General features: G+C 44.6%; 1 protein-coding gene across 1 annotated transcript in view; it reads left to right on the top strand.

Moving 5' to 3' along the window:
- Positions 1–16,754, top strand: part of ANAPC7 (anaphase promoting complex subunit 7) — a 67,662-nt gene that overhangs the window by 10,401 nt on the left and 40,507 nt on the right. The window contains exons 3-4 of the mRNA XM_040416073.1: positions 10,152–10,271; positions 12,057–12,168. Of these exons, the coding sequence (XP_040272007.1) occupies positions 10,152–10,271; positions 12,057–12,168 (232 nt within the window). The remainder of the gene's footprint in view (positions 1–10,151; positions 10,272–12,056; positions 12,169–16,754) is intronic.

The raw sequence follows: 16,754 nt of genomic DNA, 5'->3' as shown, positions 1-16,754 counted from the left end.
CACCTCGCCTCACAAAATGTATAATATCGAGCGATTAAAAATTGTCTCATATATCCCAAAATGTTACCAGTGAAAATGTCACCTCATCTAGCAAAAAACGAGCCCCCACACAACACAGTCCCCAGAATGATAATAATAAATAAAATGGTTCTCAGAAAATGGTGAAACAATTTTTTTTTTTTTTTCCATTACGCCCTATGACAGCACCTGTGAGAGACCCCCCCCCCCCCCCTTCCGGACAGGAAACAGGAACTTGCCAGATCTTTAAATTGGTCCACTGCCTTCCACCACTCAGTTCTTTCCTGTCCAAGACAGAAGGAGTTCTTCTCAGGTCTGTTTTTTGGGGCTATAGGACCTCTAGGGTTAAAAGGCTGAAACCTATTGGAGGTACCTGTTGGCGTAAGTCTCCACTAGGAGCCGCTGAGAAGCCCGGCGGTTTCCTTCTTCAGCGCCATGGGGGGATGCCTGGGGCTGCCTCATTGTCCCTTGCCAGGCCGGCGAAGTTCGGCGTGAGGGGGGAGGAGTATCTTCTCCTCTCATTTGGCGGCAGGCCGAGTCTGGACGCGCGCGTCGCGCTGAAAGTGACTCGTGCGTTTCACCGGCCGGAAGGGGAGGAGCCTAAACTTGGTGGGCGTGCGCGGCCTATTTGAAAAAGTAAACGCCAGTCAGCATGGAGGGACCAGCGGCAAGCCAGAGTTTTGACCGGACGGCCAGATCTATCCTCCATTGCCCCCTTGAAGCAGCATCATGCAGGAAGAAGGGGAAGTTCAACTGCGCGCAGACAGGCAGGAGCTGCATTCTGAATCCAGCACGGTACTCCTGGGGGTAAGAGGGGTTAACCCCCACCATCTCCCTTTGGGGAGTTTATTGTTATGGAGACTGATTGGGGCTATTTATTAAATGCAGGTTAAAGAAGCCCAAAGTAAAGCTACCCACAAAACAAGAGCTAAAGAGTGTGGAATTTGCAAGCGAAAATGCCCGTCCTACCCTAAGACGTGTTGCCAACCATGTCTGGATGAGTTAGTAGCAGAGGAGTCGCCATCTTTATTGCAAAACATCCAAGAGTTAGTTAGAAAGGAAGTTCGTTCTTCTCTGGAACATCTTAAAAAATCCCTGCCTAGCTCATCCAGACATAAGAAGGCTCAGACGATCGTGGAGGATATTTCGGATTCTGAGTCTGAGGAGGAGGGCGCCATTGCAAGCTCAGATTCCTCCTCTGAAGATTTGACAGGGAAGCCGTTATTCAGAGTGGAGGATACAGATCTACTATTGAAAGCGGTTAGATCCACGATGGAGCTGGATGAGGAAAAGGAGTCCAGGTCTAGGCCAGAACTCATGTTTGAAAGCCTGAAGCCAAAAAAAGTCTAGGGTGTTCCCCATTCAGGATTGTGTCAAAGACCGGATTAAGCGTGAATGGAAAAAGTCAGACAAAAAATTATTTATCCCTAGGGCGGTTAAGAGAAAGTACCCCTTTGATGATTAACAAGTATCAGGTTGGCAGGAGGTACCCAGGGTAGACTCCCCTGTAGCGAAAATAAATAAAAAGTCAGCTCTTCCGTTTGAGAACTTAGGGTTTCTTAAGGATCCAATGGACAAAAGGGCAGACGCCTACTTAAGAAAAAATTGGGAGGCGTCCACGTTGGCCTTCAAACCAAATATAGCAACTACTTCAGTGGCAAGGTCATTAAAAGTCTGGTTGGAGGAACTAGAGTCTCATATAGAGAACAAGACTCCTAGGGATCAGCTTCTGGAAGCTATCCCAACCATGTCCAGAGCAGTAGACTTTATTTCTGATGCCTCCTCTGATGCACTGAGACTATCTGCTAGAGCGGCCGGTCTATCTAATTCAGCCAGAAGGTCCCTATGGTTGGAAGGGCGTGGAAGGGCGATGTGGCATCAAAGTCTAAGCTATGCGTCCTTCCTTGTAAAGGAAATTTTTTGTTTGGGTCAGCTTTAGACGACATTTTAGATAAGGCATCGGATAAGAAAAAGGGATTTCCAACGCCGTCCTTTCCTAAAACAGGTGAAGCCATTTCGGTATAGCGAGAAAAAGAGGGGTTTTGGGGATCAAAGGAAAAGAGAATGGTGATCGGATAAATCAAAAAGCGTGCTGTTTAAATCCAGACCTCAGACTTCGAATTCCTCTCAGCAATGACGCCAGACCCCAGGTAGACGGTCGTCTTTCTTCGTTTTCTCCTGCCTGGCGAAATATTACCACAAGCACCTGGGTAAGGAGTGTTTTATAGAGGAAGGCTACCGCCTAGACTTCAAGAAGCTACCACCCAGGACATTAAAAATCACATCCATAAACCAACATTCTCCAAAACGGGTAGCTCTTATGGAAGAAATAAACAGCCTCCTGGCCAAAGCAGTCCTTGTACCATTCCCAGAAAGCGAACAAGGAGAGGGCTTCTATTCGACCCTATTTTTTATTCCCAAACCCAACGGTCCATTCCGACTGATAATAATAAATTTGAAGAACCTCAACCAATATCTGACGTACCAAAAGTTCAGGATGGAGTCAATCTCCTCCTCCACAGTCCTTCATCTGTTCCCCAACTGCGTGATGGCCTCAATAGATATAAAAGATGCCTACTATCACGTGCCCATTCATCCGTCAGCTCAGAAATACCTCAGGGTAGCAGTAAAGATGATGGAGTCGATTTTCCATCTGCAGTTCAGAGCACTTTCGTTTGGAATGTCGCAGGCGCCGAGGCTTTTCACGAAACTAATGGCAGAGATAAGAAGATTAGACATCATTATAATCTCATACCTGGCCGACCTCTTGGTAGGGAAATCCCCAGAGGTGTTAATATCTCAAATACAGGAGGTCCTGGGGACCCTAATAAGTCTCGGCTGGTTAATAAATTGTAACAAATCGTCCCTGATTCCTACCTCCAGATGTATCTTCCTAGGCGCCTTACTAGATTCCCAGACGCAGAAATCTTATCTTCCGATAGAGAAAAAGAGAGCTATTCAGCAGAACCAAGGAGGTGTCCCTAAGAAAAGCAATGTCTATTCTGGGTCTGATGACTGCTTGCATTCCTGCTGTGAAGTTGGCCCAATTCAGGTCAGTCCTTTAATTGCACATTTTGTCAATTTGGCACGGGGGGGTTGCTATCCCTGGATCGCAAGATTGTGATCCCGGGGTCAGTGACCCGGTCCTTAACTTGGTGGCTAAAAACTCAGAACCTGAGTCAGGGAGTAGATTGGTTGAAGCAGGATCCCCTAATAATTACCACCGACGCAAGCCCTTGGGGGTGGGGGGCCCATTCAGTTTTGTTTTTTTTCCAAGGCCCTTGTTCAAGAACCCAGAGTGCTCAATCCCAAAATGCCAGGGAGTTAAGGGCAGTCCTGTGCGCATTAAAGAAAAGTCTCCCATCATTGCCTCAAAAACATGTCAGGATCCTATCCGACAACGCCTCAGTAGTAGCATACATCAACAGACAAGGGGGATGAGATATCCTCAGCTAATGCAGCTAGCATCCAGGATCTTCTTGCTAATACAGGGGAACTCTCTCTCTGTCTCTGTCTCTCTGTCTCTCTCTGTCTCTCTCTCTAATTGGTGTATGAATCAGGAAGTATTTCACCAAATAGAAGCCCTATGGGGATCGCCCACAATAGATCTATTCGCCTCGATGGAGAACAAAAAATGCGAAAGATTCTCTTCTCTAAGCAGGGGAGATCAGTCTATAGGCGCAGATGTGTTCTCACAACCATGGGGGAAGGATCTAGTCTATGCGTTTCCTCCAATCAGCCTATTGCCCAGAGTGATCCAGAAGATCAGGGGGGAGCAGGCAACAGTGATACTAATAGCATCGTTCTGGCCGAGAAGAGTCTGGTTTGCCTGGTTGAGGAGACTATAAATAGCGGATCCCTGGATACTTCCAGAAAGGCAGGACCTACTATATCGGCGCCCTCTACATCATCCGGAGGTGAAGAACCTGCACCTGACAGCCTGGATTTTGAGAGGCGATTCTTCAGGTCCAGAGGTTTATCAGAACAAGTGATTGGGACTCTTCTAGCTAGTAGGAAAAAGATCACCTCCGAAATCTATCTGAGAGTATGGAAGACCTTCCTTCAGTTTGCGGGCCCAGGCCTTGATTTGAGCTCTCCCAACATCCCTTTAATTCTGAGTTTCTTGCAGGAAGGCCTTAACAAAAAGCTTAAACCTAGCACTCTCAAAACTTAGGTCTTGGCACCTTTGACTTTAGATTAGCTACTCATCCCTGGGTCAAAAGGTTTATTAAGGGTTCCTCTAGACTATGACCTACAGTTAAATCTAAGTCTGCCCCGTGGGACCTTAACTTGGTGCTATCTGCTCTAACCAAGGCCCCGTTTGAGCCCCTTGGAGACATCCCCTTAAAGATGCTATCCTATAAAACGGTATTTTTAGTGCCAATTACATCCGCCGGACGAGTAGGAGAACTATCCGCTTTGTCATCTTCCCCCGGGATATATCCAAATTCTAGAGGATAGAATTGTGTTCAAACCGTATCCTGCATTCCTACCCAAAGTAGTTTCTGTATTCCATAAGTCTCAGGAAATAGTTCTCCCCTCCTTTTGTCAAAACCTGAAGAATGAGGGGGAAGAGTCCTTTCATACTCTAGATGTGAGAAGGTGTCTGCACATAGTCTACGAAGGACTTTAGGAAAACCCCACAACTCTTTGTTTAGTTTCAGGGTCAGAACAGAGGCTTGAAAGTCACAAGCCGTACCTTAGCCAGATGGATTAAGAGAGCGATGGGTCTGGCATATTCAGTCAGGTTGTCAAGTGCCTTTTGGATTTTTCAGCTCATTCCACTAGGGCAGTAGCCTTTTCCTGGGCAGAAAAGGGGTGCGCTACCATTGAACAAATTTGTAGGGCAGCAACGTGGAGTTCTCCCTCCACGTTTTACAAGCACTACAGATTGGACCTTTCGTCTATGCAGGACATGTCTTTTGGGAGAAAGGTGCTGCAGGCTGTAGTCCCTCCCTAGTAGTCATCTAGTCTAATCTCTCACAGATGCTGTCATGGGGCATAATGGAAATACTTAATTTACTCTTACCGGTAATATGTTTTCCATGAGCCCATGACAGCACCTACACCTCCCTAAAAAAATAATATCTATATCTACATATAATCAAGTGTTGTGTCAAAGAGGAGATAAGCCCGGGCATATATTTGGCACAGTTTTTTCTTGTGTTATTTTTTTTTTTTTGGCAGTGGACCAATTTAAAGATCTGGGAAGTTCCGGTTTCCTGTCCGGAAGGAGGAGGATCTCTCACAGATGCGTTCATGGGCTCATGGAAAACATATTACCGGTAAGAGTAATTGAAGTATTTTACCCAAAAATACCTTGTGTAAAAGGGGTAAGACATAAAAAATAGAAAATATATAAAATTGGTAACTCTAATTGTACTGACCTTCAGAATGAAGATAACGTGAAGTTTTTCGAACACGGTGTACACTGCAATAACAAAACCCAAAAAGCAATGACAGAATTGTTGCCTTTTCTCTATCCTGCTTCCCAAAAAGTGAAATGAAAAGTCATCAAAAAGTCAGGTGTACCCCAAAATAGAACCGGTGATAATGGTAAATATTCTGCAAAATATAAGCCCTCACACGCTACATTGAAAGAGAAAATAAATAAATTGGTTCTCAGAGAATAGCTGTAGCCAGAACTGTGAAAAATGAAAGAAGGGATCTGGTTGCTATGTTCTACTTTACACCAGTTTAATTAATCTCCCCCTAATTTTTACTATACCGGCTGAAATGGGGGAGAACCACAATGAAGAAATTTTATTCCTACCAGCGGCCATCACTGGTTCAGTCAGTGGAATACAAGCTCCTTTTTGTACTCTGCCATGGTATAGCACACGTTATATCATGGATCAGTTTGGTACGGAGCCATATTAGGTCTGCCATAAATTGTAGATGTACCCTCTGCCGTACCTCTGTACGCCGCAGGTTTCATGCTGAGATTGTATTTGTCTGGGTCAGTAGGACCAATAACAAAAATATTGCATTTTGCTCCTCTGGACTTTTTTTGTCAACTTTGGGCCACATGTGTGTTTTTTTTTTTTGTTGTTTTTTTCTTTTCCCCAGTGCTTACAAAAATCAGGCAAACCCCCCCCCCCCCCCCCCCCCATGCACAGTAAATATACCCAACGTTGATACCAGAGTTTTGATTATTGGTACATTGTAACATCTCCCTGCTTGCTTCTTGCGCAAACAAGGAGCAGTACAATATTCCTGTATTCAGCAAGGGGAGTCAGCATGCAGTCAGAGTAGATCTTATTCATTCCCTCACTCCTCACCAGGGGCGGACTGGGAACTTAAAGTGGCCCTGGAAAAAACTTAAAAGTCGCTCCATGTCATAGGCGGATCCAGATTGACAGAAGGCAGACAATACAAGTAGGCAGGGACAGCAGTATCTTAGTGCAGCATAAAATAGCGCCCCAGCAAAACCAAATACCACAGTGCAGCATAAAATACCGCCCCAGCAGAACCAAATACCACAGTGCAGCATATAATAGCGCCCCTGCAGAACCAAATACCACAGTGCAGCATAAAATACCGCCCCTGCAGAACCAAATACCACAGTGCAGCATAAAATACCGCCCCTGCAGAACCAAATACCACAGTGCAGCATAAAATACCGCCCCTGCAGAACCAAATACCACAGTGCAGCATAAAATACCGCCCCTGCAGAACCAAATACCACAGTGCAGCAAAAAATACTGCCCCAGCAGAACCAAATACCACAGTGCAGCATAAAATATCGCCCCAGCAAAAACAAATACCACAGTCAACGTCGCAGTATTCAACTGTATCACTGTCCTGAGGATGGTGATGCATTTAAATTCAGGAGGGCACATGTGGATGCTGGCCAGGTGCAGAAGTACCTGATGCTAGCCTTAATGGTGAGAGCAGCAGATCATTATGTACCCAGCCCAGGGCTGTGGAGTCATTACACCAAAGGTCAGACTCCGGCACCTTTATAAATGGCCAATAATTAGTAATAACAAATTTCCTGTAGTAAAATGGTAGTACATTTCTCCATTATACCAATATTCGGGCTGCTTAGATGGAACTTAAAGCAGCTTCGTTGGAATACAGTTTCTGAACAAATAACAAAATGAATAAATAACTTAAAGGGAAAGTGTCGCCTGGAAAACATGTTGCAAACTGGTGACATGGCTGCATAGGGAAGAAAGCAGTGAGACTATATAGACCTCTACTGTACTTGTCAATGGCCGGAATTATGTAAAAAATGCTTTTTTGCTGCTTTGATGGCGTGAATAATGCGTATTCCCATATTGGAAAACATGGTTGCAGGGCTACCTCCGGCTTCTTCATCCCAACCTGTGGACACTGGGAGGCCAGGGAAAGCCAAAGCAGCGCAGTTATGCGATTTGGTGACTCTCATTGACCTGAATGGAAGTTGCACAAATGGCGTAGCCCCAGAACCCATACTGTTTACATAACTCTCAACGGCCTCCTCGCGTTCCCGGGTCGGGACAAACAGGCCAGAGAGGACATGTTTTTTCAAAATTCCCCGGCCCAACGCCTCTCTCGGCTCTGCTGCAGCACCCTCTTCATCCTCTCCCTTCATGATTGATGGACCGAGTTCACCGAGCCCTGCTAAATAACCTATGCGTACACAGTCGGTGACAGGGCGATACAGCAGAGAGGTTAGAGCAGGTCCAGAGCGAGCGGTATATGTCACTGACGGCACATGCGTGGAGTGGAGAGAGACCGTGCATGCCGGGGGCACTTCCATGCTTCATTCACGCCTCTCACCCTTTACAGCGACAATAAAAATAATTTTTTTAGAAGGCTGCAGCCTACATACTATAAGGGTAGGGGTAGACTCACTGCTTCTGTAGCTATGTAGCCATGTCATTAGTTTTGTTCATGTTTTCAAGGTGACAGTTTCCCTTTACATTTCTGTAAGTAAATATGCAATAACTGGAAAACTTTGTTTATGCTTTTAATTATAAGAAATAGATGAATTTGTCCTTAGAAAAAGTATTGCCTCAGTCAGATCCTCCTTCATGGGATGCCCCGAGAGCAGAGACAACCTTTCTACTACTCTCTGTAGGTGGCACAGAAATATTTTATTAACGTTACATTAATTGTACAATATTAATAAGAGATTTTTCTTTTTAAGCTGGAGTCGGTGCTTTTTTTTCTGACTCCAGCAAAAAAATAGTCCTGACTCCGACTCCTCATCCATGTCCCAGCCGGCGGCCCCCTGGGAAAATTCCCTGTAGTCTATGGTCATTTTGCTTCTCACAAGCGTGACTGTAAAACTTCTTGTCAAGCTCTTCCAGACACAAGCGACATTGGAGGTGTCCAGTAACTTGCCCTGGTTTTGTCTAATTAACCCTCACCCCTGACCTGCTACAGTACTGTACATGCCATATTGCCGAGGTATTCTTCCCCTAGGGCTGGCAGAAGGAGGCCCACCCAGATTTCTGTGTGCATAAGCCCTAGAGCAGGCATCCTTAAACTGCGGCCTTCCAGCTGTTGCAAAACTACAACTCCCAGCATGCCTGAACAGCCTTCAGGTATCAGCCTACAGCAGGGCATTGTGGGAGTTGTAGTTTTACAACAGCTGGAGGGCCGCAGGTTGAGGATGCCTGCCCTAGAGCCTCTTTCACAGGAACCATACGGATTTGTTCAGGGGAAAAAAACTGATGTTTTGGTCAGTTTTGTCTGCAAATTACGTTCAGTGTTTCAGTTTTTCCGTTCAGGTTTTTGATGTGTTTGTGAAAAAAAACTGAAGAAAACCATGTACATATCCTAGCATCCATCAGTGAAAAATGCATTGCGTCCGGGTGCCTTCTGTTTCTCACTGAAGCCACATTCACTTCTACAGAGCCAGAGCTGCATGAAAAGCACAGAACATAGAACATGCTGCGATTTTTTTTTTTTTTTTTTCCTGAACGCAGAACTGATGCATGAAAAAACTTTGTTAAAGTGATTGTCCAGGATTAAAAAAAAACATAACCTAGATGCCTTCTTTTAAAAACTGCTCCACACCTGTTCATAGGTGTGGTACCTTGGAACCGAACCAGAGTCCTGTAAAAGGTGTTTTTACAGTTGAAATTCGCAAAGTAATAACTTCGGCTCATAGGAGCCATAACTTTATAATACTGCGCGGAGCACTCGCCCCGTACAGTATTCTAACAAAGTTTTATGCGAATCGACTTCACTCATCCCTAGTCACCTCTATTCAGAATCGGGCAATTATCAGGAATGTTGGTTTCGTTTCTGATCATTGCCTGTCATTCAGCCATGTAAAGTCAGTTTCACACGAGAGTACTCGGTCCGTGAGTTCTTGCTTTTGTGACAAGAACTCACAGCGTTCTAATGATTTATAATGCTGAGTGTTCCTGCCCGACCTCCGCTTTATTAAATTGTACTCGCATTATGCTGTCAGTACAATTCAGTACTGCCGAGGTCGGACTGGAAGACATAGCATTATAAATCATTATAAGGCCTTGAGTTTGTGTCACAAGAGCAGCGTTTAGTCTGGGAAATACTTCTCATATGGAGCGGATTTCACGGACTGTGGACGTGCCCGTTAAGTTTACGATGTCTAAAACGTACAAGATTATTAAGTCCGCCTCAGTGCGTCTCTGTTCGTGGCAGGGTGTTCACGTTCAGGGCTTGTTTTATTGACTACACATCCTAGAAGGCAAATGACAGACCAAGCTCTGTCCAAGCGTTGTGACAACAGGGATGCTGTGCGATCTGTCCGCAACACGGCATGATGGCGTCACGGTGTCCGAGTACTGCTGTGGTCTTCCGGGTCGCAGCGGGCTCTAATTAAATTAATGAAGTTGTGCCTTCAATACTGGGTCTGGGTTGTGCCTTCAATACTGCGCGGCCATTAACCATACAGACCCACTAAACGGTGCAATCGTTATTAGTCTAATTAGAGCCCGTACGACCACAGCAGCACTCGAACACAGCCGTGTGGTCATACCCTAACTTTTTTAGTTTTTTCTAGATGTCACATAGGTGAGCCTTTGCTATAAACCAGCATCTTACACATTTCCAGCTATTTTGTTGTACCCAAGTCCTCAGTGTATAATGTTGATTCTTTCACATTACTTCTACCTCACGGCCGCTTGTTCTTGTTGCTTTTGTGTCTGCAGAGTCTCCCATCAGAGATTGAAGTAAAGTATAAAATGGCAGAATGTTACACCATGCTCAAACAAGATAAAGATGCTGTTGCCATATTGGATGGCATCCCTTCCCGACAAAGAACTCCAAAGGTAAATTGATGCCATAAAAATGTAGGTCATACTTCCCTACATTTTTTTTTCTTTTTCTTTTTTCTTTTTCCCTTCAAAAAATAGCCTCCGCACATGTGTTTGAGTGTGCAAATGGACTTATTGGGGGGCATGTATCAATAATGGCGTAATATGCGGCAAAAAATACTAACATTACAAATCAAAAGTTGTGATTTATTTCACCTCATATATCACAAGGCGCACGCCACCTTTTAAAATGTGATTTTTATAAATATAAACTTGATTATCCGCCTATTTCTCTTGGTTTGCGACATCCCTCCATTTTCACCCCGGCAGCCCCCCTGACTTGAGCATCGGAGCAGTTCATGCTCCAATGCTCCTTTGCCCTGCGCTAAATCGCGCAGGGTAAAGGCCCTTTTTTGGAGATCCGGTGACGTACCGGGGCTCTCCATGGGGCTGACAGGAACCCCGGTGACGTCACTGCCACTGATGGGTGGGATTTAGCGCTGCCCTAGCCAGTAAAACGGCTAGGGCAGCGCTAAAGCCCGCCCCCTCAGAGCCGGTGACGTCACCAAACACACTGCCGGGCGGAAGTTTACGCCCGGCAGTGTGTTATTGAAAACAAAAGAGCCCGTGCCCTGCGCGATCTAGTGCAGGGCAAGGGAGCGCATCGGAGCATGAGATGCTCCGATAGCCTCAGGGGGGCTGCCTGGGTGAAAATAAGGGTATGTCCGGGAACCCGGACAACCCCTTTAACTGTTGCAACAATTAGAGCCATTTCTGCCGATAAGTGGATAAGTGAGGCGTAATATGCGCCAATTTGATAACCCCGCCCACTTTTACATTTATAACTAATTTCTGGTGTGATGCATTCTTTATGGTGAAAATTCTGGAGAAAACATTTGGTATATTTGGCGCAAATCAAAACGACATTCTTTTTGGCAAATTTTACGCCATAATTCTGGCGCAACATGCTACTTTCACACTAGCGTTTTTATTTTCCGGCACTGAGTTCCGTCCTAGGGGCTCAATACCGGAAAAGAACTGATCAGGCATATCCCCATGCATTCTGAATGGAGAGCAATCCGTTCAGGATGCATCAGGATGTCTTCAGTTCAGTCTTTTTGCCTTTTCAGGACGGAGATAATACCGCAGCATGCTGCGGTTTTATCTCCTTCCAAAATTCCGGAAAACTTGGCATTTTTTCCCATTGAAATGAATTAATGCCGTATCCGGCCCCGAGTGTTCCGGCAAAACGGATCCAGCATTGCAGTCTGCGCATGCTCAGACTGCAAAAAAAGTTAAAGAGTAAATGGCGGATCTGTTTTTCCGGATGACACCGGAGAGACGGATCCGGCATTTTAATGCATTTGTCAGACGGATCAGGATCCTGATTCGTCTGACAAATGCCATCAGTTTCAATACGTTTTGACGGATCCGGCAGGCAGTTCCGGCGATGGAACTGCCTGCCGGAATCCTCTGCCGCAAGGGTGAAAGTAGCCTTAGTAAGTGTCCCCCATTGGGGCAGATTTACTATTTAAAGGGTTTGTCCAGGAATACCTAATTTTTAACCGATGCTTGCACTATTGAAACATTCATATATACCTGCCCCTTGCCGTTCTGGTCCTCCACGCTGGCTCCTGTGTGTCCATCTTCCGGCCCCTGGCTTGTTTGCCATGGGCATGGTCGCCTCCTCACAGCAGCCAACCACTGGCCACAGAAGTGATGTCTCTTGTGGACACTACTGAAATGTTAAAGGTGTTTTATTACTGCAGTTACTGTATTATAACTTTCCTTATCTTGTAGATCAATATGATGCTAGCCAATTTGTACAAGAAGGCCGGGCAAGAACGATCTGCTGTGACAAGTTACAAGGAAGTGTTGAGACAGTGTCCTTTGGCGCTAGATGCCATTTTAGGTGTGAATTAACGTCATTTTCTCTTTCTTTATTTCCCCTCAACATGAGATTTGATGGTAAAACCCCAGTTTGCGTTTCTTAGTTTTGCATGTTGGAAAGCGTCTCAGGAAATGAACATTCTCCATACTTTTTTATATTTCCAGTAGCTTAAAATAAATGTTATATTTTTTGTTTGTTTTGGAAGGATTAAAATGGCCGTGCCACCTTCCCTCAGTCATCAATTTCAGCTCAAATTGAACAAAACCTGTAATTGGGAACTATTGACTTCCTCTTCACGTGGACATTTTTGCCTGCATGGAGAGAGAAAAAATAAAATAAAGTTTTAATTCAGCCGTACAATTAAAGTTGGAGAGAAGCTGTGCCTCATTGAAGGATCTGAGAAGTCTGGTGCCAAGTAGGGTTTGACACAAGAGTCCCTATTGCGAAGATGCAGAGTATTGATTGATCTGTGGGCAATACAGCGAGATTTAATTTTAGAACGCAATGGCTTGCACTGTTGGAAATGAGTCCTATGCATAGTGGGTATAATGGCAACACCGTATCAAGGCAAAAGTAACAGATGAAAAATAACTAGCAGGTTATTGAAAGTCATCCTCGCTCCTAGGGTGGTTTTGAATGAACAGATGATTAAATACATTTTTTTAGTGAAGTTTCATAACCTGACTAATTTTGCAACAGTGTATTGAATTTGAAAAATATATAAAAAATGTTCATGTTTTCCTGACTATGGAACACTCTGGACCATAATTAGAAGCATAAAATGGAAAAACATGATTTTTACTAGGGATCAACCAATATAGATTTTTTTTTTTTTTTTTAGAACAGATACCGATAATCGGTGAACTTTCAGGCCGATAGCCGATAATTTATACTGATATTTTATATATTATATTAGTTGGTAGTCACTGAGGTGATGGAAATTGGCATTTGGCACTAGTACGGTATATTATAAATGTACGGTAAATTATAAATTAATAAAGCCCTTAGTTGGTAGTCAATTTATAATATACTAGTGCCAAATGCCAATTTCCACACCATCCTCCCCTTCTCACTGACTTTATTTAACCCCTATCAGACCTCATGAATAAAAAAAAAAAACACCTCGCCTCTCCTGCGCCGCGGCTCCTCTTCATCTCCGGGTCCGGCGTCTCGCTCCCCTGTGTTCTCAGGCCCGCACTGCTCTGTCACCTGATAGTGTGCGCATTATGTCCTGACAGTGCAGCGCGGGCCCCATCAAAGACCAGGGAGGTGGAGTATCGGAAGCGCTTGCTGCGCTTCTTCCCTGCTCCCGACACCCGATGCATACTAGTGAGCGCTTCCATAAGCGCTCACTAGTATTCGCTTTATACGCATTATCGGCATATCTGCAATGTTAGATGCCGATACTGATAATGTGTAAAATCCTTAAAGGGAACCTGTCACCGGGATTTTGTGTATAGAGCTGAGGACATGGGTTGCTAGATGGCCGCTAGCACATCCGCGAAACCCAGTCCCCATAGCTCTGTGTGCTTTTAGTGTGTCAAAAAACCGATTTGATACATATGCAAATTAACCTGAGATGAGTCCTGTAGGTGAGATGAGTCAGGGACAGGACTCATCTCTGGTTAATTTGCATATGTATCAAATCAGTTTTTTTACACAATAAAAGCACACAGAGCTATGGGGACTGGGTTTTGCGGATGTGCTAGCGGCCATCTAGCAACCCATGTCATCAGCTCTATACCCAAAATCCAGGTGACAGGTTCCCTTTAATATCGGCTGATAATATCGGTACTTCCGATAATTGGTTGATCCCTAATTTTTACAGTACACTTTCAATATTCAGATGAAATAGTTTAAGGCGTTCTACAAGACTTAAAGGCTATGTACACCTTCAGAGGCAATTTTTGTTTGACTGACTCTATCACAAAGGGTTAACTGTCTTCTAATAACCCTTATCTCTAAACTACTAAAGCCCCATTCACACTTACAGTAGAATCTGGAGTTTACCTGGAGGGGGCTGTATGTGTGAATGAAAACATCCCAGATATCTGTCCCTGACTTTTCCCAGGCTTTTTCTTGCCAGAGCCCTAGTACTAGCCCATGCCTAAAGTTCCCGCCCCTTGCCTAGGGATCTGGAACATTTTTCTCTAGTGAGAATGCACCAAACGTAGAACTTCTCCAGGGTTATTGCTACGTGTGTGGAAGTCCAACTTCAGTAAATCATCAGACCTGATCATCCAGAAATATTCCGGAGTTTAGATGTGAAAACAGCTTTCACACTACCGTTCAGAGCAGGTCCGTCTGGTGTCTGCTCAGACGGATCCGCTCCTATAATGCAGACGTTTGTATCCGTTCAGAACGGATCCGTCTGCATTATAGTTTAAAAAAAATTCTAAGTGTGAAAGTAGCCTGAACGGATCCGTCCAGACTTTACATTGAAAGTCAATGGGGGACGGATCCGTTTGAAGATTGAGCCATATGGTGTCATCTTCAAACGGATCCGTCCCCATTGACTTCCATTGTAAGTCTGGACGGATCCGCTTGCCTCCGCACGGCCAGGCGGACACCCGAACGCTGCAAGCAGCGTTCAGGTGTCCGCCTGCTGAGCGGAGCGGAGGCTGAACGCCGCCAGACTGATGCATTCTGAGCGGATCCGCATCCACTCAGAATGCATTAGGGCAGTACGGATGTGTTCGGGGCCGCTTGTGAGCCCCTTCAAACGGACCTCACAAGCGGAGCCCCGAATGCTAGTGTGAAAGTAAGTGGACATAAAGACTTATTTAAGCCACATTCTTATCAGTAAGATAAGAACTGAGCTATAATGAGTGTTTATAAGAGATAAGGAGCCTGTGAGATCCCCAACTGACAGAAAAGAGAGAAAATCCAGAGGCTGCTTCTCAGTTATGTACAGAAAAAAAGGGACTCCATATTTTTAATAAAGACCAATTAAAAAAAAAAGATTTTTAGCTCAAAATGAGTACAATGCAATAAAAAAAAAAAAAAAAAAATCCCCCTAAAGGTGTACATAGCATTTAAAAAGACTTCAAAGTGGCCGACCTGTAGTGGCGTTTATACTTGCTGGATTCCGACTACATTTCTCCCCGTCTGTCTCTGCAGCTCTGCGATTCTCTGGCATCAACATCCTGTTGACGGGCACCACATGACGGCTACATTCAATCAGTGATGCCTGTCGATAGGCTGTTGATATCAGAGCATCGTGGAGCTGCAGAGACAGCCGGGGTGAAATGGAGCCAGTACCCAGTGGTGAGGACCAGGTAAGTATGAACCCCACCGCAGGTCGGCCACTCAGGTCTTTTTAAGTCCTGGATACCCCTTTAAGATATTGTATCACAGTGCCACACCACCATGCCAGCCACGGCTAGAACATCCTGGCAGAATAGAAACTGCAGTTTGAAGCCGGCCATACGGTCATCCATGGGATTGTTTGTACAAATGATCTGACCAGGAACATAGACTAGACTGGCTGATCAAGGAACATGTTTAGATAAAAAGATAAAATGCCCTGGGCTTTCATAAAATGGTGAATTTGGTCGTTCACGTCAATCGCTTTTGGCCAACCATGGACAAATTTTTCCAACCAGACATTACATCTTTGGCAGATAGCATTCTGCTGCCGGCCATTGAAAATGTTGTTTGCTTTACTTTTTCAAATATTCTTCATCTGAAATGACTAAAACCAGCCACATTAGCTGACCTTGTGTATGAGCAGCTTTACTTTGCAGTGGTTACAAATGCGACAAAAGAAACTAAAAGAGCTCACCATGTTCCCTGTCAGAGATTACATGTCTTCATTATACTAGAGTGCTAGTAAAACTTGGTGGTTTTAGGTCCAGAACTTCTGGATTGAAAATTGATCCTTTTATTGAGTTTCCATTAGTAAACCTATCATGTGAACAGTTTTATGCTTATGCTTTGACTAAGAACTCTGTGTGATATGTGTAAATGTATTACTGTTCACCTGTTGGTGCATTTTTATTGGAAACCCAATAAATTCAGAAGTGTTGAGGACCACCTTAACAAATGTCTAGGTTATCTATTCATTGAACAGTCAGATTTTACAGAAGTTGGTGTCTAAGGGAGGTTCACCTACATCAGTTGTGTCCGTCCAGTCTTTTTGGGCCGGAATTAACCGTGTTTGTGTACCAGTCCGGTGTCCATAGCCAGGATAGCCGGACAAAAGAACGCTGCATATTTCTGTGCAGTGGATGGAGACATATGGTGGGACAATACCATAGAAAACCATGAGATTCTGGAATCCGTTTTCCTCCAGAAACTCCAGAGGGAATAAAACGGTCCAACATGTATATGGGAACTTAGCCTAATATGTGACCTTTCGCTTGGATGTTCTGTACACACAGCTAAGAACAGGCTGCTTCCAGAACACTGCACTACCAAAACCATAGATACACATGGACTAAGATTCTCAGATTTACTCCGGCAGGTGTTTGGACTATCAGATGTGCCAGAAAATGGCTGCAGTTTTTTTGTTTCTTTTTTTTTTTTTTTTTTGCAAAAAGTGAATAAAAGTCCAAAAATATTTTACATTAATACATAGATAAGCTTGCCATGGAGCCACCTGCTGC

Source organism: Bufo bufo, chromosome 2, assembly GCF_905171765.1.
Source record: "Bufo bufo chromosome 2, aBufBuf1.1, whole genome shotgun sequence".
NCBI lineage: Eukaryota > Metazoa > Chordata > Amphibia > Anura > Bufonidae > Bufo > Bufo bufo.
This window is presented reverse-complemented; position numbering and strand designations above follow the sequence as displayed.